This window comes from Pangasianodon hypophthalmus, chromosome 8 (genome assembly GCF_027358585.1).
Source record: "Pangasianodon hypophthalmus isolate fPanHyp1 chromosome 8, fPanHyp1.pri, whole genome shotgun sequence".
NCBI classification, from domain to species: domain Eukaryota; kingdom Metazoa; phylum Chordata; class Actinopteri; order Siluriformes; family Pangasiidae; genus Pangasianodon; species Pangasianodon hypophthalmus.
This window is the reverse complement of record NC_069717.1, coordinates 2,290,831-2,316,093: the sequence shown is the minus strand read 5'-3', so window position 1 is coordinate 2,316,093 and position 25,263 is coordinate 2,290,831. Positions and strand designations below refer to the sequence as shown.

General features: G+C 39.8%; 1 protein-coding gene across 1 annotated transcript in view; it reads left to right on the top strand.

The window, feature by feature from the left end:
- sema6bb (sema domain, transmembrane domain (TM), and cytoplasmic domain, (semaphorin) 6Bb) overlaps positions 1–25,263 on the top strand; it is a gene marked incomplete at its 5' end in the record, with an annotated part of 143,463 nt that overhangs the window by 56,696 nt on the left and 61,504 nt on the right. Inside the window, 2 exons of the mRNA XM_053235914.1 lie at positions 10,950–11,061; positions 13,645–13,759. Of these exons, the coding sequence (XP_053091889.1) occupies positions 10,950–11,061; positions 13,645–13,759 (227 nt within the window). The remainder of the gene's footprint in view (positions 1–10,949; positions 11,062–13,644; positions 13,760–25,263) is intronic.

Genomic DNA, 25,263 nt, shown 5'->3' with positions numbered 1-25,263 from the left:
AAAGCCTATATTAAGCAGTTTGGTGTTGTGGTATTGGAGGCATGAGAGCGCAGCCGTGACCTCCTGCCATGGGAATTTATCTCTGTCCCTCTGCGCTACACGCTACACGCTACACTCAGAACGCAACTTGGCTTAGCCCGCGCCGTTTGGTAAAAACGAAGCCCTTAATACTTAAACCTCGGACCAGCGCCAGCACCCCATATGGGAAGCGAGCTGTTCCTTCGCATAATCCTTCCAGTACACTGGAACTTTCGCTCACAAAAAAATCCCACAATGCACCGCAAAAACCAGGGAGCGTCGATGCTCAGTATGTTCCCTTGCATTAAATTACATCATATTTTCTGAAGCCTTTCAGCTCGAAAAAAATGGCGGACGAACTCTCAGCCAACTTCGTCTACAAATCTAAGTACCTTGTTATCGTTAATGTAGATCTTAAATGATTACTTATGTTAGCGATTTTTAACTTTATTTGACGTTCTATATACGGTTTGTTTGAGTCTAACGACTTTTAAGTGTTTAATGATTTTTAAAAAAATCCACTAGCTAGCCTAGGAGCCTGCTTGAGGTACCATGAAAGAAACGCATGTGATTAATCTAACACATTTATATGACGTATAACGTCAGAAAGATATCGGTCCTGCCTGTTATTGATAAACGCCAGTGGTGACGTTTTATAACGTGAGTACGTAGTCATGCGTACGTAGAAATTGAGTCATCAGTGTCCCGGTGTGTAGAGAGCCAGGGTCCTTACCAGCGCACGAACTCGTGTACACGATCTACTGATTCACGAGCTAGCGAGCTGATTGACACACACCCTAGGATAATAGCTAGCTAACTTCGTAACACGAGCTAGAACGTACGTATTGAAGTGGAAAAGTAGAACTGGGACGTCGTTCTGGAGCTTGCTAATACTTTTTCATACAGTGGCTAGTTCATCCTGTAAGTAGAGCAATCTAGAACCCAGACTGGTTTGTTTTGTAACTATAGCTATATTGGGGTGTGTTACAGCGTGAAACAAGAACAAATGAAACGTTCTAGAGAGTAGTTCATTCTAGCACATGGGCTAGAAAGTACAGTAGGTGTTGTTGTAGGAAGTAATGAAGATCAGAGATCACTCCGGAGAGCAGAGGTGTTGAGGCCATAGACTTTATTCTTTATTCTTTTCTGCAGAGAAAAGCTCCCCAACTCTTCAGAAGGGCATTCTTATATACATTTATATGAAAAAAACCCTCCACATCCTGTTTTTCACAAGATCCAACATTCCCATATATGCTTATGCTTATGTTATTGTTTAAGGCAGTTTTTCTCACTTAAATTTACAGCTTGTTCCTGCTCTCCGCACTTAGCAGGATACCGATATGACCTACGTAAGGACGTATAGATCACTTTCAGGCCTCCGCGTCGCCTTGTGCACTACACCGGTTTCGTACATCTATTCCACTGAGGATTAAATATTATCAAATCTGAGTACACATTTTGTGGTAAATATTTTATGTTTGCAATATTTCTATAGTGTTTAGTTTAGTGTTAGTGTATAGAGGGTGCAGTTCTAGAATGCTGTCTAGTACATTTTGAACAATGGGTAGTACTTACTTGGGTAGAACGCTTTGTAGAACTGGAGGTTCTAGGACGCCAGGTAGTTCACCGTGGAACACGAGCTAGAACGTGCGTGTTAAAGTGGGAAAACCGAATGGGCCTTTAGTTATAGAATCTTCTAGTCTAAAGGTTCAAAGTTCTAGAATAACTGGTAATATAATCTGCTGATGACACAGATCACATTCTGGAACAATTAAGAGTGCATTCTAGAACCCAGGATATTTCATCCTGAAAGATGAGGGGTCTGTTCTAGAACATTCTAGAGCACTAGTCTGGTTTGTTTCAGATAGCATTACGCCTTTGCTAATTAACTCGTAGAGGGATTCGTGAATGTTTACTCCAAAATTTGGCTTCTTCAAAATGGCAACCTTTCTAGGTCTAGAACCCGACAGGACACCGTTGCCATGGTTACGTCTCAGAGGGCGGACTCTTGTTCTTGTCGCTTCTAATTAAACCATTTTCATACACCGCAGCGTATTAATCGCTCCGGTGTGTGTAATTAAGATTAATGCTTTACTGACGCAATTAAAACTGATCAACATGAGCCAAGCCTAAGCTGTTATTAATGATCGTCGCCATGGTTACGTTGTGACCTGTATGAGTAAAATAAAAAGAGGGAAAAAAAGAAAAATAACAGACAAGAGTACAGAAAGTAGCATTGTCACATTGTCACACATAGGAAAATAATCAACAAAGACGGAAAGCAAAGCTGCTTATTTTCTTATAACAGCACATCCTGTGTTTTAGTGTTTTATTCCTCTTATACCACAGCAACATTTTTTTATTTAGTAAAGAACAACACGTCATACTTTTTGACCATTTATAGTTACATTTTAATGCGGAACATCCGCAAAACAACTTTGTTCCCATTACTATTTCATGTTAGACTTGATAGGACAAAAAATAAATAAAAAATGCAGCTTATCATGTTACCAAGAAACTGCAAAAACTTAAAGTTACAGCTTTACCTCTGACTGTTACAAAGCGCTGACACTGGAGACTCCTTCCATAAATGTTAAATAAACATCTCCTTAGTACTGTACTGTGCAAAAGTCTTGGCACACACCCCCCCCTTTTCTTTTTTTTTTTAGTACAAACTTTGTTATAGATGTTTATTTTCTGACTTCTACATTATTGATTCAGTATGAAAACATTTTAGATTCCAAACATTAGTTTTCCAGCACAAAATGAAATGTTACAGAAAAATGTTTGTATGTCAGTAAAGAAAGCAGCAGATTCCATAAGAGACACTTTTCAGATAAAAACATAATGAAGGCTGCTGGGTTTCGCTGCAGAAATAAGAAGCGAGTCGACAGTCAAAGTCTCCAGAAGAACTGTGGCTGCTTCTGCAAGATGCTCAGTAACACTTCCAGCTCATTTCCTTATAAAACTGCACACACTGCACCTCAGATACTGTTTTATTTTAAAAAAGCGAAGGATCGTCACATTAAATATTGACTTTGTTTCATTTATTACTGTTTACTGCTCTTTATAGTATTTTTTTTAATGTAGAAACATTTAATTTCATTATCTTTGAAGGCATCTTTGCTCTACAGCAGATTCTTCTTCTAAACGTTACAGCACCGTCCTTCGGCTATGAAATCATTACTCATGCGGGAGTGATTGTCTCGCGTCTGGATCACATGATAGAACGTCCAGTTTTCTCTAGAAGCGAAAAAACACGCAGATGACGAGATGAAATGGTTCAGGTGTATTTACGGTTTAATCGAAGTTTTAAACCTAAAACTTACGCAACGTAAAAACGCCGTTTTACACGACGCTGTGCTACATTCTGGTTCTTCTGAGGGGTTCGATCTCTTCACTGCCTTCTACTGGGTGCTCATTAGTGGTCCAGACATGGGTTTCTGTCCAACTGTCCAACGTCTTAACCACAATTTCTGCAGCTAAAAGCACTGTATAAATAAAATTCTCTTCCACGTGCAAGCTAAGCGCTGTATGCATGTATGAATGGAGCGCAGCCAACGATTCTTTATTATATAACCGCATATTCGCAAAAAAATACCCACATCAAAGGCTTAATTTATATCCAGTCCTGCGTGTATCAGTGTGATAATTTAGAAACCGAAACCGCCTCATATATCATAAATCCGTTTCCCCGTTTGTGCCCCTTCTCCCTTTCTCTCCCTCTCTCTCTCTCGCTCTCTCTCGCTCTCTCTCTCTCTCTCTCGCTCTCTCGCTCTTGCTCCAATTCCATTAGCAGTGTTTTATCTGGAACGCACGTAATCTCAGTTTGCTTTCATATCCACCAGTGATGTATAGTCGTCTTCTCTCTGTAATGAATTTTTTTCCCCTCCTCCTCTGCGCATATCATCAGCATATTTCTGCCCGGAGGCCGTCTGTAACCGTATTCACGTCGTTTGCATGTCAGCGATGTCCTAACAAATGACGAAACGTAATGAAATGCGTGATTAGCATGCACGGGGAATGCGTAGGCTTTGTGTCTTCGCTCTGGTTTTTCAGCATCGTTATCATTTTCTTCCTCTTATTTACGTACACGTTGCAGACACAACTAGCTCGTTAGTTAGCGTTTGATCTGTCAGCTTGATAATAAAAAAGAAAGTAAACATTGCAGCTTTATTTTTAATCCATTTTTAGCCGAATCATCATGCTAACGCTGTACTCTATTTTTATTTTTATTCGTTCTTCTTGGTTTTCCTATTTATTTATCTACAAGTGGCAGACATGGCTAGCTCGTTAGTTAGCTAGATAATAGTTATACAGATCTATTATTTTTTATTTATTTATCATTTATTATTTATTATTATTATCATATTCTAGTTTTTCCTCAGCACTGTTTTCCTCTTTATTTAACTACAAGGAGCTAGCTAGTTAGCATATTTAGCTAGTTTAATTGCGCTTAGGAAATTTTACACAGGAAACAAGTATATTTTAAGTAACAGGTTAAAGTCACTTTAGCTGAATCATCATCAGGTCTTTTCCTCATCATTGTTTTCTTATTTATTTAACTACGTGAGAGAGACACGGAAAGCTAATCAGTTAGCTTGCAAGCTATTAGCTAGATAATTATTTTAAATAACAGGCTAAATATAATTTAGCTGAATCATCATGCTAACAAGGAGCTACATTTTTTCCTCATCAGTGTTTCCTATTTATTTATTTACAATGTGGCAGACATGGCTAGCTAGGTAGTGCTGTAAAAAGGAGGTAAAATTTATATGCGAAATATTTTAAACAACAGGCTAAATATGTTTTGGAGAATCTTCCTGCTAACTATGTGCTCTATTTTTTAAACTCTGAATAAACTAAACATGACACATTAGCACATTCTAGCTTCATTTGCTTCTTAATTGATAGCTAGCTAATACATAGATGGTTAATTCTCTATTTCACCCCTTTTATTTGACTACATTAGCATGTTTGCCATTTTAAAGAACACAGTGATCTAATTCAGTAGCTACTTTCCAGGGAAAAAATTGTAAACAGTATGCAGGTAGAATATTAGCATGACTAGCATGCTAATGAACTGCATAGGACATGTTTCTTAACTCTGGTATTTCAGATCAAGTGTTTCTCTTTTTCTTTAGCTACATAATTGATGACTAGCATGATCTAGCGGTAGCTAAGTATTTATTTGCTAGCTGATGTGAACAAGCTGTGAAACGAATGTAAACATTATACAGCTGGGATTTTGGTCAAATAATGATGTAATGTAATGTAACACTCCCAAAGCTTCCAGAAACATGTACACACACATGTACACACTGGTTGAGTTAATGTATTTCTCATAGTTCTGTGAATGAGATGTAGCGTCTTGGCACGCTGGAGTGTTAGCATCATAAGCACGCTGTGAAAGTTTCTTAGCCGCCATTGTATCATTTTTCCAGTTACTTAACTGTATGAGATTAGTACGATTACAAAGGTTTAGCCGAACAAGTTTTTTATTTTTTCGAATTTAGCTAGCAAATGTAAACAAGCTGTGAGGCATATGTAAACCCTGCACGTGTTAGCGTGTCTTTCATTAAATAGCAGCACACTCCCGAAGCCCCCGGGAGCAAGTGAAGCTAATAGTAACTTTGCGTTTCTAAAACAAACACAGGTGGTTTTCGTCTCGGTGGTCTGAGCAGCGCTTAATGGAATTCTACGAATGAAGGAAAACCAGATGTATGCCGTAGCATGCCAGAAATTTACAGTGATTAGCATTCTCCTGCTCAATTTTTCCACTCTGGCTTTCTCCCAGCATGCACTGAGTGATCAGACTCCACACTATTGGCAAAAGATCAGTCTTCATTAAGGCTTTGTAAAGGCTCTCGCCTCGTGTTAATTGGATTAGCGATTTGTTATCTGTGCTGTCAGTTGGAGTCTCAGTGGGTCGGCGGAGATTACGGCCACCGTGTCGCGCCTCGTGTTTCCCTCCAATTGATCACTTAATGACTTATTTAGCGAATTTCCCGCCTGTGATTCTGTGAAGGGAAAGTGGATGAAGCCGTGAGTCGTCATTTACTCGTCATATTTATATCTGACTTCTTACTTGAATACGTCTGGACTTAATTGAGTTAGTTTTACTTACACCACAGCGCTGCTATATTCTCAAATCAAGAGGTGTTGATTAATTTTCCAAAGCAGCAGCACTGATGATAGTTCCGGCTGTAACATATATATTATGCACTGACTGTATAGTCTCCTGTTTGAACATGAGTTTCACTTTAGCATTGTATCAAAAGCACCAAATCAAGTTCTTTATATACACCGAATATCGTCTGTCTGGAGTTCGACCTTGCTTGCTAACATGTCTGAATTGTTTGCTAGCAACTAACTCTAACTAACTAAGAGCTAACTCAACAAATAAGTTAGTAAGTTAAGCTAATCCAGCCTTGTGACTGACTCCATACCGCCATCTTGTATATGAACAATTAGCAATTCCTTCATTTTGGAGCTTCTTCAATTCCAATACAGAGGATCGCATATACACAAAATATCGTCCATCCAGAGTTCGACCTTGTCTTTATAGGTGGCTAGCTAGAGAGCTAACAAAGTAAATTAGGCTAACCCAGCCTCGTGTGTACCGCCATCTTGTATACGTAAAATAAGCGGTCGCTTCATTTTGGATCCTTCAGAGTGTTGTAATTATTTCAGGTGTCCACACAAAGGTTGCACTACTGGTCAACGATGTAAATTCCGGTGTTAAAGTATAAAAGGTTTGCGCTGTAGTGTATCATGCAGAGGCTGGTGGATGCCACACTGTGCGTCTGAGCTCGCATTTATTTCTCCTCGGTCATTAATATTCGGTGAGCGATTCAGGGAAACTCTGTAGCCCCTGGATTTGCGATTATGCTAATGCTAATTGAAAGCGTGAGGTCTGACATTTAATCCTAAATCATGAGTAACAGCATCACAATGGAATTGAATGTCGTCCCTCGTGACTCTTTTCTTCTTCAATCTCATGTTCTCCGGTTCTCCTTTTCTGACCTCTTTTCATGTCCTTCCTTCTTTCTCGTCTTTCATGCAAGCTGACGATTATGCTATAATTTGTGGCTGTTAGTGTGTGTGTGTGTGTGTGTGTGTGTGTATGTGTGAGGCCTCCTTGTTCGGACGTAAATAGGGGGAATTTTAGAAATGTTCTCGAAAGATGGTGAGTCCTGATAAAACGGTGTGACTCGATTCCCACAATGCTTTTGTTTGTCCCTGTGTGTGTGTGCGTGTGTGTGTTAGCTTCACACACACATCCCACACTTTTGACAAATGACTTTTGGCCTCTTTTGCATGGTGAAACGTGATCGTAGGGAAGCGTAGGGAAATCGGAGCAGATTTGTTTGATGGTGTTTTTTTTAATGAATAAAGAAACGCAGGCTGCCACATTCAAATCTGAGAGAACATCTCGCGAACGCCGCTCTCGTTTTACGCCCCGTTTGTTTACTTTGGCACCGTGAAAGCGAGAAAATGAGTTTTGCAGTCAAATTTTTAAGCAGATGTTAGGAGTGTGTTGGCTACCGGAGCTGAGTGATAGCAGCAGAGAATTAAATCTTCATAATGTGTGTTTATAAGCTGTGCCTGCACATAATAATAATAATAATAATTACAATAAGTTCTGTATCCCTACAAGGTACAAACAATTAACAAACCTTACTTTTCAAACTGGATACAAAGAAATTTATTCGTAAATTGTTCGTAGGAACATAAAAACACAAGAAATGTGGTGTTCACGAAAATCCAACGGGAAAAACGTTCGTATCCTACGACAGTTTGCGTAAATTTGCATATAAAAAGACTCACTAACGAGAACGTCGATTGTTCGGCTTCGACTCGTATAACTGTCGATGAGTTACTGCGATTTTATATAATCTATATAATCTTTCAGTAATGTATTTCAGCCATTGAAGCGCGTGCCGTAGATACACACTAACTCCTCCTCCTTTCATAGGGTGCTATTACTTTTATCTTATTTCAATGGTGAGTCTTACTTGCCTTAATCTACAGATTTGTTTCAAGTCGTTAACATGAAACGACTGGGTTTTAAAAAAAAAGTTCATTAAATTGGTAACCTCTTATCTATTTCAGTTACCAATTTAATGAACTTTTTTTTTAAAACCCAGTCGTTTCATGTTAACGACTTGAAACAAATCTGTAGATTAAGGCAAGTAAGACTCAGATAAAAGTAATAGCACCCTATGAAAGGAGGAGGAGTTAGTGTGTATCTACGGTACGCGCTTCAATGGCAGAAATACATTACTGAAAGATTTAGAGCACGCCTCTCTGTGAGCTTGACCTTTTATGGTGTTTTGTGGGCGTGGCTAAATGTACAGCAGTTGTTTGGGTAATTTACGGGTGATTGGCATTTTCACACTGTTGGAAGTCTCACAGGAATTTTTAGTGAAATTTTAACAAAAATATTTACACAACTTTAGTAAAGATTAAGATCTAATTATGTTGCTTCAGTTATTTTTAAAGGAGCACTACATAGTGTTTTTTCCCAGGTCGAATATAAACACTAAATGTACCAGTTTCATTCCCTTAATGTGATCTTACTCCACAAATATGTCTTTATACACTGAAATGCACAGTTTTGTAACTTGTTACTGAGCGTGTAGTACCCAAAGTGTTAGAAAAGTACTACATGGGAGGGAAAAAATTTTTTTTACTGGTATAAATTAGAGGTGGCACGATACCACTTTTTCTTTTCCGATACAAATATCAGAAACCTTGAGTATCTGCTGAGATTGATATCCATCCAAATACTGTTTTCTTTAAAATCTACTTTAATTTAAAGCTTTAAAATGTTTTTTTTGAAAACTGAAGCACAGTTAAAGTGTTCCACACAGAAATCACTTACATTGTAAATGTAATAAATATAATTTATTTATTATAAGTATACGTTTTCTCCGATTTTTGCTAGTTTCACCTCGATAGCGATGCTGGTATCATTTCAGTGCCATCTCTAGTATAAACGATGTGTTCATGTATTTACGGTAGCCGTGTTACTCCAGCATTAAAGGGTGACACTGAACCATCACTTTGCTTCTGACGTAAGAGGAAATATCTTAGCCGTACTCACGAAAGTTAGCATTATTATAGCAACGAATATAATGCTAGGTTTCAGCATTAAAAATGGCATGAAAGATAAAAAGCAGCATAAAAAGCCTTGATGAAGGTACGATGGCAACGATAAGGAGGACAGAGCAAAATAGTGGTAGTACAAATACTAAAATTATGTTAAAAATATACGTAATCAAAAAGGACATGTGCGATGTTTTGTTCAAAATAAAGAAGCTTAGTATACAGCTGTTTCAGTTCCCACCATCGCACGATATTTTAACATCTGATCATAATTTTAAAAAAATGTAGATAAATATATTGTGTGTGTATAATTTTGTGCTTTTGGCACATGCTTAAGTATGTGGAAATTCTCAGCTCCACTTTTCAGGAAAATTTCGCAATTAAAGAACCTTGAGAGAATTTTCCTCAGGAGCGGAGGGAGAGAAAAAAATCACGGGTTGTGGTGTTCGTTTTAATCACCTGCATCCCTGCAGAAATTGTGCGTTTAAAGAGCCTGTGCAGTTCTGATGGGCTCGAACGCCGTGATGTGTTTCTGTCTTGTTTTTCTGCACCGCGGTTGTAATTTCCTTGACTGATTGCTTTTTTTTGTGTCGCCATAATTTGCGCTTCATTTTCTATTTTCATCAACTGTTTGGCCCGCTCTATTGTTTTCAGTAATGATGCACAGCAGAGGAAAATAGTGTCTCTCTCACACACACACACACACACACACACACACACACATGGTTAGTTCACATTAATATCAGCTTTCTCCTCACACAAACACACACCACCCTGCATATTCCTATTTTAATAACTAGGTCAAGAAGGGGCGGGGCTCACGTTAAACTTGATCAGCCAATCGCAGACTTCATATATGACATCATGACGCTAGCCCTATTTTTGAGCTATTTGTCCTCACATAATGCTTAGCATAAACAATTATCTTCGTTAAAAGCGCTAGTTTTTACATTAGTTGGCTAACCAGTTAGCATGGATAACATAAACGTAATGTCTTTAGCACTAGATATGTGACATTATGTAGTTAGAAAAGTTTGCTCTAGCAAGCTAGCTAACATCTGTTAACATCTGTAGTGATGTCATATAGTAATGTTTGCTGTTTAACTTAAAAATCAGGACTCCGGATGTTTGGCTGGTCCCCATGAGGACCTTCCACTGACATAATTATTAATGCAGCTAATGCTAACTAATGCTAGGCTACACCTAACCCTCTAACCTTAACCTCAGTAACCAATAGGAAAAGATTTGACTCTTTTTTATTAATATTTTTTCAAATTATACAAACAATAATAGCAAATATTCCTATTATTGGTCCCCACCAAGATGTAAAATACATGCGCACACACACATACACACACACACACAGTTACTTTCTGTAGCCCCTCCTCTCTCTCTCTCTCTCTCTCTCTCTCTATCTATCTATCTTTCTATCAGAGTGTGACTCTGTTTTGTGGAGTCCCTTTGGTTCTGCTCAGTGGGTTATAGGGCTACTGATTGCTGATGACCGTTCTGAAACACACACACACACACACACACACACACACACACACACACACCGGGGGCCATTAGAGCAGACTGTGCCATGTGCGGTTGCTGGATGGCTTAATCACTGATCTTAATCTCACACACAGTGAGAGAGAGAAAGAGAGAGGGAGAGAGAAGAGAGAGAGAGAGAGAGAGAGAGAGAATGAAAGACGATGCGAAAGAGCTCTGAAAAACAGTGTCGTCTTGTAGCTGAACGGTGTGTGTAGCTGAACAGTGTGTGCAGCATCTTCCCTTTGCTCCGTTTCGTTCTCCTCATTCATCTTTTCCTCTTTCAGCCTCAGTCAGTGGCAGCCATGATGCCCCTATTCGGACTCTTCTGGCTGGTCCAGTTGGGGAGTTCTGCATTTCCAGAGGAACCCGGACCCCTCAACACCATCCCTACTGAAGGTAACCTCACTGCACTACACTGCAACCATTAGAGTAGCGGCCTTATTTAAGAACGAAAACAGTTTGAGTGGTTCGAGTTAGCGGTGCTGTATAACTACTCAATTTGAGTTTACTCTAACTTCATGTATTTTTGTGTAACTTAAACTGATAAGTGGCAACGCATTAACTCAAATGAGAAGTGTAATTTATGTCTAAACTATTATAGAATGCATACAAACTCAAATAACTTGTCTATTTGCGTATGTATCGTTTCTTCAAGCTGTTTTCCTTGAGTCCTTGAGTCATTAACATTAGCCTATTGTTATTATCTAGGGTAACTCGAACCAATTATTAGAAAATGTGCTACCTTTTAGCACTCTTAAAACCCTTAAAGCACCCGAAAAACACTCAAATAGTTGACTATAATGAAAACGCTTAATCAGAGTTCAGAGTTTACTGCAGCTTTAGTCTGTGTAAATTAAAACATCTATTTGTCTTTGTACTATTTCAAGTTGTTTAGAGGAACTCTGAACCCCTAAAGTGCCTAAACTACTCAAATATTTGACTATAATCAGTTATCACTACTTTATTAAGTTGCTTAATTTAAATCAATTACTAAAACACATTAACCAGCTCAAATATGTAACTTAGTTACAGTTTCTTTTATCAGTATGAAGCATTTGAGTTACTGTAAATTAACTTGGTTGGGAAATTGAGTTGAAAATAAATGTGTTTGCCCAGTTCTTGAAGTCATTTGACTTAACCTTAAGAAATTCAGCAACATAACTCAAACTACTCATTATGATCCACTCAGATCTGCAAACTCAAATGAAAAACTTAATGTATGTCTGTAAATTGCATTTTCTAGGGTCAATCAGACCAATTACTAGAAAATGAGCTGCCATTTTTAGAGGAACTCGAATGCCTAAAGCAACCGAATCCACTCAAATGGCTGACTATAATGAAACCGCTAAATCAGAATTCCAGTTATTTTGTAAATTTTTCAGTTGTAATTTAAACCAATTACTAAAACATACACCAAAGCAAATAAGTAACTCAGTTAAAGTTTACAGAGTTTAATAAAATGTTGTATTGAGAATTTGAATCATTCAAGTTACTATAACTTAACTTGGTTGCGTAACTAAGTTGTGTCATTGCATTTGTCCAGTTTTTTGAGTCATTTGACTTAACCTAACTCAGATGTGTAAACCTGAACTCTGAAGAATTTAAAGCATTTGAGTTACCACAACTTAAACTGGTTTTGTAATTGAGTTGTAACAAAGTTATGTGGCTTAACCTAACTTAATTCAGTGGTGTGATTCACACTAATAATTTTAATAGACACAAGTCTGCTAACTCAAATCAGAAACTGACTGAGAAGCTAACTTAATTCGTGAGTGCAACTTGAACTAATCATTAGACGTACAAAATTAAAAATTAAACTGAAATTGACTTTAACTTGGTTAAATTTAATTATGTTAGGATTCAACTTACAGTCCTGATTCTCATACTTAAATTTTTTTTAGCCATCAGATTGGATTTGTTTAGTACTTTAAGGTATTCGAGTTAGCTATAATAAAAATTGTGTACTATACTTTACCCTAAATCATTCAAAGGGATTATTTATTATAAATGCCTCAAGTCATTTGCTTTACTGTGACTCAGTTTAGTTGTGTAAACAAAATCAATAATTGGACCACATGCTGTGTTTCTGGAGGAATCTGGACCCGTAATGCACCCTAAAGCACTCAATTAGTGGACTATCCTCAAATGGCATATAGAGACAGACTGCCTCGAGTCATTTGAGTTAATGACCTCATTTAGATTGCCCTTAACAGTGCTTAAACAAATTACTCGAATGTACACAAATGCGACAACAGACGAGAAGTTCAGCTAATGGTGCTTTAACCCGTCGTCCGCTGCCAGTTGTCACCCGTTTGCTCGAGTCGTTTGAATTGTGATTTATTTGCCGTTTATGTATAAACACCACAGATTGATTAAATTAGAGTAAAGGCAGTCAGTTTCCTCCGTTCCTTCAGCCTCGTAGCTGTTACGCTAGGCCAGGTCTTGTATGAGATCGCAGGTTACTGATCTGAAGTACTGATCCATGAGATAGCAGAGAGGAATTCGGGACGCCAGGCCCGGAGGAAGGACCTTATCAGATAGAGAGCTGCGAGGGAATGAAAGTGAGCAAGAGATGGAGAGATATGAGTAGGATAGAGAGAGGGAAAGGGAGGAGTGGAGAGGTACTTCACTGTTAAAGCAGTCAAGGTCGAGGAGATGTTTCTTCATGTCGCAATCCATCGAAACCTGCAGTATAGTTATATCACCACATTTTAATATCTAATGTTATGCACTTGGTTGCCTTTTCTGCATTTTTTTGAAGAATTTCTTTAATCTGAATTCCTCTAAAGCTGTTTTGTGGCAGTGTGTAATTGTTAAAAATGCTATACAAATAAAATTTGTATTACATTTATTTCTTAAGTCATACAGCTTAGACGTGAATCGATCTTGTTCAGTAAGACTAATTTAATTTAAAGCATATTCTCTCTCTCTCTCTCTCTCTCTCTCTCTCTCTCTCTGTGTGTGTGTGCATGTCTCCAGTCGTAAGGAGGTATCCGGTCTTCCTCGGCCGAGCTCATAGCTCGTCTGTAAATCAGGAGCCGTTACACATCCAGAGAGTCCTGCAGATCAACCGCACGCTCTACATCGGGGCCAGGTAGGAGTGATGCACGTAATTAACACACAATTAATCTCGCAGTTCAGACTTGTAGCTTGTTTCCAGAGAGTCTGGCACAATTTGTAGTCAGGACCTGCCTACTTTCACTGGACCGACATTACAAACGACCAATAATATTTGAAAGTCTGCTTAAATACAGCAATTTCTTTCTTCTAACTGTGAGAAGTCAGAGCGCTTAAGCAGCACTTCGCTCCATGTTACATTAAAAGCAGAGAAATTGTGGCGAAGTTCATGTAGATGTTGAAGAGTCGCCAAATATAAATGCTGTATTTGATATGAATGAATTTAGAATTAAATTGTAAAGCGCTGGCTCCGCCCCTCATTCCAAATTTGGAATTTATATAAATTATACAGTTTTTTATGCACAAGCTCACACAACATGCGGAAGTTGCTCTCGCTCATCCCGTGCTCGGCAGCGAGCGAATCTGATAAATGTGAAAAGTAGTAGCGAAACGGTAGGAAGTAAACATTTCACGGCTTGTAAAAATCCCGAGTGGTGAATATTAAGATAAGCTGGCATGTGTTAGATGTTAAAACGGACCCTGAGGTTTATTTGGGATCAGGAAAGAGCGAAAAAAAAAAAAGGGGATCAGGCAGAGCAGACGAAACATGTTTCTTTAATTTATCCCCGTCTGAAATATGCCCGATGTTTGCTCAGTGAAAATAATCACTCCGTATACATTCGGTTGTGAGAGGAGGCTAAATAAATATATTTATTTAGCTGAAATGGCTTACAGTGTGTGTGGCGGGGGGGGTCACGGAGGTCATGGGAGGGGTCACAGGGGTCAACTCCGTTTGGGACTTTCACCTTTTTTCCGTTTCACAGGAGCTAAAATTAATAACAGTTCCCTTAGGAAAATTCCTAAAGGCCACTGCAATTAATAATCACGGCTGTATTACGGCAGAAGGGTCATGTGACCATGTCTCTCTCGCACACACACACACACACACACACTCATACAGAGGGGCTGTTAATGGGAAAGGCAGTGATGAGGGTCCACAGGGAAGCCGTGCTGGAATAATAACGACTCTCCTACCGACAGGAAATGTGGCTTTTCATCCGGCAAGCAGCTCGATAATAAATCCAGCAAATAGCTGTAGCTGCTCCCGCTGCGGCGCGCGCCGATAAACGTCCTGAGTCGCCAGCTCCCAGACGCTCCCGGGTCACTTAGTCGGGGATAAAAACCACTAAAACGCTAAGCAGAACCATGTGAGTGTGTGTGTGACACGGAGCCTGTTCTCTGATTCACTGCAGAGAAAACATAATCTGTACACCGTCCTCACTGCTCTCAGCCAATCAGAACGCACCGTTTCAGACCGCCATTAGACTGGAATAAGGGTTTGGGCACCATAATTGGACGAAGATAGTTTTAGTGATGAGTTCCATGTGAACGACTGAAGGCAAAATGTAGTGTGTAGTACAGAGAGGGGGAGAGAGAGAGAGAGAGAGAGAGAGAGAGAGAGAGAGAGAGAGAGCTACTGAGAGATGAAAAGAGTGAGAGATTGTTAGTGTGATGGATGAAGAGAAAAGAAAGGTGGGGTAAGAGTTATGAACTTCAGAGTGAGAGAGTAAGAGAGAGAGATAGAGAGAGATACAAAGATAGAGAGAGAGAGAGAAAAAGAGATGCATAAATAGAGAGATACAGATAGAGGGAGAAAGAAAGAAGGTGATACAGAGACAGAAAGAGAGGTACAGATAGAGAGAGAGAAAGAGAGAAAGAGAGAGAGAGACAGGAAGAGACACAGATAGAGATGATGAGATAGAGAGAGAGAGAAGGAGAGAAAGAAAAAGCAAGAGAGAGGGAATGCACATGCACAGTGGGAGACATATAGTGAGAGTGAGAGGAGACAGAAAGATACAGATAGAGAGAGAGATACAGATAGAGTGAGGGAGACTGACTGAAATAGACAGAAAAAGAAAGAGAGTGGGATAGTGATAGAGAGAGATACATGTAGAGTAAGAGAGACAGAGAGAGAGAGAGAGAGAGAGAGAGAGAGAGCAAAAGAAAGAGGGGAAAAGAAAGAGACATATATATAGTGAGAAAGTTAGATGTAGAGAGAGAAAGAATGAGACAGACAGAGAGAAAGAGATTCGATTAAGAGTGAGAGTTCAGCAACCGAAAGACAGAGTACAAAAGAGAGTACTTTTAAAAAGTCCTGACAGACAGATAGACAGACAGACAGACAGACAGATAGACAGAAAGACAGACAGGCACGCAGACGGACAGACAGACAGGCACGCAGACGGACAGACAGACAGGTAGACAGACAGACAGACAGGCACAGTATAGAAGTGACACAGTGACAGGAACATAAGAGAGACATGCAGAGCTACAGAGAGAGATGAAGCGAGAGAGAGAGAGAGAGAGAGAGAGGGTGAGAGTGTGAAAAGTGCAAAGAACTGAGAGATGGAGAGAAAAAAAAGAGACAAAGGAGCAATTTGGCAGAAGAGAGCGAGACATGGCGTGACAGATAAAAAGGAGAAAGATTATGAATTTTATGAATCAAGGAGAGCAAGAGAGAGCGAATGAAAGAGAAAGAATGAAACAGACGGCAAAGGGGAGAAATGGACTTTTATGGACTACGAAGATGAAAAGATTTAATGAGAGAGAGCGATAGAGTGGCAGAGAGAGTGATAGAGTGAGAGAGAGAGAGGGGACATGTGTAGGACGTAGAGAAACTTTCATATCCTACAAAGAGATGAAGAGAAAAACGAAGAGAGATTTTATAAGGCAGAACGAGAGAAAAAGAGACGACTGTTCTATGACTTTTATTAATTGCAGAAACATGAAGAGATAGAGCGAGATCAGAGAGAATCTCGAATAGTGCTCTATACTGTGCATGTAGTGCACTAGGTAGGGTGCACACTGCTGGTACACTATCCCCTATGTAGGGCGCAAAGAAGGTGACTAGGATTTGGGATTTAATTTCAAGATGGTGGATTTTACTCGGATCACGTGGAACTGTGGATAATTGAATTAAAACGAAACCGATAAAATCCTGACTGAAAAAAAAAGTTTTGGCAGAAAAAAGAGATTTTAACTCGAGACATTAATCATGCTGATGCTGTGTGATTGCATCTGACCAATCAGTGGTGTGTACTGGTTTTAGCTCCGCCCACACACCCCGGATCAGCTCATGCTGTACCTGGGCAGGAAGGGAAGCGACGTCAGCGAGAGTCAGCGTGGGGGATTGTGGGTAATTTCCTGAGCTGAGCACCAGACATGTGCCGTAGGGACGTACAGGTTTTTAGCTGCACATTGCACAAAAAATAAATAATAATAATAATGTACGTTCATGTCATACGTCATTAGACCAGATTGGAAAAAATCTGTCCAATCAGATCAGATACCTGCTCAACACACAACTCTCAAAGACGTTTCTACGGTACACAACCTACTGCTACAATATACTTTTACGTATAGAGAGGGGACATGTATAGGACGCAGAAAAACTTTCATATCCTACAAAGAGATGAAGAGAAAAAGAAAGATTTTATAAGACAGAAAGAGAGAAATTTTTTTTATAAAATTTTATAAAATATTATAAAATTTTAATAAAATATATATTATAGTATATATAATATATACATGTGTGATTTATTTGTAATTTAATTTCATTTATAATTTTATTTGTAGTTTTTGTGTATATATATATATATATATATATATATATATATATATATATATATATATATATATATATATATATATTTATTTATTTTACACTAAAAAATAGAAAAAAAGATAACATTTTACTATTTAAAAGATTAAGTACACAATTTTTAACATCACATCAGCTGCCTCAAATCAGTTTTTTTAATAAAAAAATTTATAAAAAGATCTAACAATATTAACATCATCTCAGAAAAACATATTGTGACGTAATTTATCGCGATATGGATGTTATTTCGTCATATCTTCCAGCCCTAGTTTAGTTTTAGGATGATATCAGTCAGGTAGCGAAGCTCGGTGTGAATCATCCACGGAAACTTCTAGAAACAGTAAAAATGTGTGGAAAGAAACAGACAGTCACATGACGCACAGCGGCGATAAATAACCAGGCAGACACACTGGCCTCTGTTTCCTCCTGCGTTAATAATGAACTTTCCTCCCAGCTCGAGGACACACACATTAATCTCACCGCCAGTCAGGCCAGGTCAGAGTGTGTGTGTGTGTGTGTGTGTGTGTGAGTGACTTCTGCTGAGAGATCTGATATTAAAACCCCACCAAGGAGTGAAACTCAACACATTCCTTCAGTGACCTGCCTCCTGGAGGTCACGCTGGGGTCACGCGGGGTCACGCGGCGTCTCCAAAAGGCTGAGTTTCCTACCAGGACCTGATTAATTCTCTGACAAATGACTGCAAGTTAATATTTTTATCAGAAAGGCAACAAAAATCTCCAGCGTGTGTTTTTTCTAGTGTGCGAAATCCTCTCCTCGACTGACTCGCATATTTGTTAAATTCCACCAGCGGTGCGTCTCATTCAGCTTAATTACACACTGATTAGCCAAAGCAGGTGTGCTAGTGGTGCAATTCAGCAAATATGGGATGAATAGCAAACAGCAATGTGCGTGCGGTAGTTTAATTAAAGGAATAGTCCATCTTTTTAAACCTAATCTTTATCCATGGTGTCTGTAATGTGTGTGAAAAGAAGAGAAGAGAAAAGAATTTAGGGTGCGTCTCAATCAGCTTGCTAGCTCGCTAGCTCGTGAATCAGTAGATCGTGTACACATTCACTACACACCGGGACACTGATGACTCAATTTCCGGAGACATGACTACGTACTCACGCTGTAAAACGTCACCACTGGCGTTTATCAATAACAGGCAGGACCGATATCTTTCTGACGTTATATGTCATATAAAATTGTTAGATTAATCGTTTCTGTCATGGTACCTCAAGCAGGATCGTAGGCTAGCTAGTGAATTTATTTTTTTTATCATTAAACACTTAAAAGTCATTAGACTCAAGCAAACTGTATACAGAACGTCAAATAAAGTTAAAAATCGCTAACATAAGTAATCATTTAAGATCTACATTATTGATAACAAGCTACTTAGATTTGTAGACGAAGTTGGCTGAGAGTTCGTCCGCCATTTTTTTTGAGCTGAAAGGCTTCAGAAAATATGATGTCATTTCCTGTAAGGGAACATACTGAGCATCGATGCTCCCTGGTTTTTGCGGTGCATTGTGGGATTTTTTAGGGAGCCAAAGTTCCAGTGCACTGGAAGGATTTTGTGATTGAGACAGCTCTTAAAATGGCCGCCTCCCTGATCAGCGCCCTGATGAGTGAACTAGCGAGCTGATTGAGACGCAGCCTTAAATTTACAAATTACTTCAACTCACTTATAACGGAAGTCAGAGCCTTCGAACACCATTAATAAAAATACATTTAAAATATGTGACTATAACGCAAATTCAGAGCTATAAAGTCTTATTAAATCTGTTCTTATGAAGGTTTAATCTGACACTGGAACGACTGTTTATAGCTGTGAAGGTTTAATCGACTCTCCAACACTGAAATGTTTAGAGCTGCTATAACGAACCTGGTTTATAAATGGATAAAAAGTACGATGTGTCGGCATTTAATAAAGAAAAAAATTGTTGAGTTGTTGGCTAATTGCTGTAGTGTAAGAGGAATAAAACACTTCAGCATGAGGTTTTATTGGGAAATGTTCAGTCTCAGGGTGGTAACAGTGACTCCGCTTCATCACACCACCCTGTCGTTGATTATTTTCCCACAACAGCACGACACGGAGTGTTTTATTCTCCACTTAATACATCTGTGAGCTCATCGAATACACAATCTAATATCTAATATCTGATCTAATAATCTCCCTAAAATAACTAGTGTATATAATGTATGTATTGTGTATAGTGTAGTTCTATCGTAAACCAGCACACGGCAATAAAATGTGGTTTGGATCATTACGTTTGCATGCGTTGCCGTGGAAACGGAGTCAGCGAAGACGCACAGCTCTGAGTGCGTTCTCTGAATCACCGTTTCCAAAATGACTGTAATTCCAACATGACGAGAACGCACAATTATGTAAAACAGAAACACCCACACCGGAGACGTGCGCCAGGCTTCCTGCTGCGCTCAACACACACAATACACACACAATACACACACAATACACAGACAGCACACAAAACACACACAATGAACACACAACACACGGCACACACACAGCACACACAGCACACACAATACACACACGACACACACACAATACACACACAACACCCACACAATACACAAAACACAGACAGCACACAAAACACACACAATGAACACACAACACACGGCACTCACACAGCACACACAATACACACACGACACACACACAATACACACACAACACCCACACAATACACAAAAAACAGACAGCACACAAAACACACACAATGAACACACAACACACGGCACGCACACAGCGCACACAGCACACACAATACACACACGACACACACACAACACACACACAACACACACACAACACACACACAACACCCACACAATACACAAAACACACACAATGAACACACAACACACGGCACGCACACAGCACACACAGCACACACAATACACACACGACACACACACAATACACACATAACACACACACAATACACAAAACACAGACAGCACACAAAACACACACAATGAACACACAACACACGGCACGCACACAGCGCACACAGCACACACAATACACACACGACACACACACAATACACACACAACACACACACAATGCACACACAATACACAAAACACAGACAGCACACAAAACACACACAATGAACACACAACACACGGCACGCACACAGCGCACACAGCACGCACAACACACGCAACACACACAATACACACAATGAACACACAACACACACAACACAGACAGCACACACAGCAGGCACAGCACACACAACACAAATACACACAATACACACAACACGCACAATACACACAACACGCACAGCACACACAGCACGCACAACATGCACAGCATACACAAAACGCATAGCATACACAAAATATGCAACACACACAACACACACAGCAGGCACAACACACGCAATGAAAACACAACACACAGCACGCACAACACACGCAATACACACAGTGAACACACAACACACACAACACAGACAGCACACACAGCAGGCACAGCACACATAACAAAATGAACACACAACACAGACAACACAGACAGGACACACAGCACGCACAACACACACAACACACACAACACGAATACACACAACACGGACAATACACACAATACACACAGCACACAGCACGCACAACATGCACAGCATACACAACACACACAGCACGCACAACACACAAAACACAGACAGCACACAAAACACACACAATGAACACACAACACACGGCACGCACACAGCACACACAGCAGGCACAACACACACAATGAAAACACAACACACAGCATGCACAACACACACACAGCACGCACAACACACGCAGCACACACAACACACACAGTACACACAGTGAACACACAACACAGACAGCACACACAGCAGGCACAGCACACACAACACAAATACACACAACACGCACAATACACACAGCACACAGCACGCACAACATGCACAGCATACACAACACACACAGCATACACAACACACACACAACACACAAAACGCACTTACACACAGCACTGAGGGTCAGATGTACCGAGCTGTTTGAGGCTGAGTTTAGTGGAATTAGGCCGCAGTCTGTGTGAACAACATTGTGTGTTACGCACCGGAGTACGAACCTAAACCTGGAGTGCACTTCACCTCCTCACACACATTTACAGGAAGAGAGTGGAGAAATACACATTCCACTCGATTTACTACATTTTTGTGCATGATTTCATCCCAAAGCCAGAGCTTTATAGACCACGTGCATGTTTTTTCCTGCAGAACTGGGATAGTTTTAAATGCTACCTCGGGTTTTTTTCATAGATATTTTTAATTTATAACAAAATATATAATAATACGAGGACCTTTGTGAAAGAACTATGGAAACTAAGTGTTTTAATACCGTTTTAATTTAATCAGCATGATTAATGAGTTTGTTCTTACAGACAGAGCCTTGCCCCTATTTGTTTATTTGTTAGTTTGTTTGTTTGTTTGTTTGTTTGTTTGTTTGTAACTTCTTGTGACTCAGTGTGTGTTCAGCAAACAAATATACGTACATTTTAATACCAATTAAAGACTGGCTATGGTCATCATTTATTTATTTGTTTGTTTGTTTGTTTATTATTCTGCAAACAAACAAACAAATAAATAAATGATGACCATAGCCAGTCTTTACACATTACACAAAAAGTTAAAGTTGTTGAAGTAGACGCTTCTTGGCCACGCTGGGCGTCGACATCCACCAGGCGCTGGCTTCTGAGGTACGGTAGGTGTAGCTGATAAAATGGCAAAAATATTGTACTTCGTTCTCTCTTACAGAGACGAGGTTTCACGTTTAAACGCTCGTGTTAAGAAGAGCTCGTCTGTCTGTAGTAGAGCTGTAGGACTCATCTCCAATCTCGAGGTGTTTTTTTTTCCTGACTCGACTTGGACTTGTCTCTGACTTGTGGGCATCTGTAGCTGGACTGTGCTTCCAGGGGCAGACACAGGCGGTCTGAGGGGCAGGGGTGAAACATAAACAAAGGAGGGCATCTGGAGGGCATTAAGTCATGGCTTTTCTAATAAAGAGGAACCCTCTATAGAGGAGCACATCTCATTTTCACCACTAAAATTGGCACCCGTGGTATTTCATCATGTTTCCTTACGTGTAGGGGAACCCTGTAGGGCACGGCATCACGTATTCTCCACTGTAAGGGCAGCCTAGAGGGCACTTCAGCACCTTTATGTACCATCGAGGGCACAATAGAGGGCACAATAGAGGGCACAATAGAGGGCACATTCGTGGCATTTAATTACCCATCAGGCACAGAGTCGTGACCAGCAGTGTTCATCTCGGTCTTGTGCTCTTGCTCTCAACTGAGATTGTGTAAAAATGATGTTTGTTTAATGTAATAATAATGTCATAACAATGTTACTCATTGGCACGGTGCACAGATGAAGCTGATTAGGTGAAGTACTCCACCAGGAGTAGATTTTTTTCTGTCTTGATCTTGACTTGACTTTTATTTGTACTCGATTTTGACTTCGACTCTCTTCAGACTCGGTCCTGACTCGATCTCGGCTTGTCTTGGTCTTGGACTCATCTTGGACTTGTTAATGGCGGTCTTCACTACCGCTCCAGTCTGTAAGGTCAAAGTCATTCATATATTAAGTTAGATATTCTTGCATTCTTATTTTAAAATGGATTTTAAAATGGATCTTGTTAAATAAACATTCGTTCGCAGTAAGGGTGAGGCTACTGTCGATTTCCATGACAACTTCTTTCCCATTGGAGCTTTTCTTCAGTTCATGTATCGCGAGTGTATCTTCATCCTGCATGATTAGTTCATTGCTCTACAACCATGTGTTCCACGAAAGAGGATGTAAATAAAGGCAGGAGTGATCCTTCATTCCATCATACATCAGCAGAGTGCACGTAGTGGGCGTGTCCCAGGCGTGTTTTGCGTGCACTGTGAAACGCATTGAATAGCTGCATCAAGTTGCTATTTGTGCTGTGATTAATAACGTGAACATCAGTGCAGGATCTTTTTCCTCATCTGAGTCTCTAAAAATCCCTTCACATCGCTTCAACTCGCTTCGACTAGAAAAGTGAGCTGTGTTTATTTCTCCGTGTGAAAATCTCTCTCTCGCTCGGCTCGTGCTCGAGTAAACTGTGATGATGAATCAAAGCCTGCCACGTGTTCTGGAAATGAGACAGTTGTGAAAGAGAGGTAAAGTAGATAAAGACGTGTAACTTTGATTTTTATTTCATTTCTAAATCCTGGCACAGAGCCATGTCCAGGAAGTAAAGGAGGATGAAAACGAGTACAATTCTTTCTCTTTTACACTAATATAATAATTCTATACTACTGATCTTTAAAAAGAGAGAGAGAGAGAGAGAGAATGATGAAGGGCTAAAGAGACAGCTAGAAGAGAATGGAGAGAAAAATAGTGAGAGAGAGGAAGATGGGGAGAAAGAAAAGATGGAAAGACTAAAGGAAGACAAGTAAGAGAAAGGAGAGAAATGGAAAAGAGATAGAGAGAATGACAAAGCCCAAAAGAGACAGCTAGAGGAGGATGGAAAGAAAGATTGTGAAAGAGAGGAGGACGGATGAAAAGAAAGAAAGACAGAACAAGTGAAAGTGGAGGATGGAGCGAAAGAAAGACAGAAACATTGTGAAAGAGATGAGGATAGAGAGGAGGATAGAGAGAAAGAAAGACAGAAGTGAAAGAGGAAGATGGTGAGAAAGAGAAAGATAGTGAAAGAGACGAGGATGGAGAGAAAGAAGGAATAAGTGAGAGATGGATAGAGAGGAGAAAAGACAGAATTAGTGAAAGACAAGAGGATGGAGAGGAAGTAAGATCATGAGAAAGGGGGATGGAGGGAAAAACAGATAGAGGAAAAAGGAGGATGGAGAGGTAGAAAGACACAACGAGTGAAAGAGAGGGGTGGAGAGAAAGAAAGATGGAAAGGTAGTCAGGAGACAGACATGCAAGGATGAAAATGAAGGATGGAGAGAGAGAGAGAGAGAGAGAGAGAGAGAGAGAGAGAGAGAAGAACAGATTGAGAAAGACTGAAGATGTGTTTATTTGCATATGCTAATCTCCATCACTCCATCCCTGAGGAATCCCATCACCGTGACCTCTGACCACACACACACACACACACACACACACACACACACACACACACCTGCATAATTAACAGATGTTGTGTTAGCATATGCTAAGCGTATGCTAATTCTTTAGCCATTTTAGGGGTGTTAGAAGAGCACTAAAGGGAGGGAGGCTTAACACACACACACACACACACACACACACACATACAGGTGGTAGGTTACAGATCACAGAAGTAAGATCAGTACATCTGATTATAACATGCTGATGAGTGAGAGACATGGGGAGGGAGAGAGAGAGAGAGAGAGAGAGAGAGAGAGAGAGAGAGAAACTACAAGTAAATAGAGTGAGAGAATGAAGGAGAGAAGGATGGGTGGAGAAAAAGAACAAGGTAGAGAGGAGGATAGAGACAGAAAGAAGTATAGAGTTGGAAAGAGAAATACAGAGCACATCATGGAAAGAGAAAAAGATGACAAAAAGAAGAGAGGAAAAGAGAACGAGACACTGAGGTGAAGAGAGACAGAAAGATGGACAGAAACAGAAAGACAGAGTAAAAGATTGAGAGAGCAAATAAAAGAGAAGGATGGATAGAGAAAAGGAGAACAAGGGAAAGAGGTAAGAGGAGGATGGAGAGGGAAAAAAGAGAGAGATACGATAGAGGACATTGAAGAAAAAGAAAAAGACAAAAAATGACAAAAAAAAGGTGGCGTGAGAGGACAAGAGAG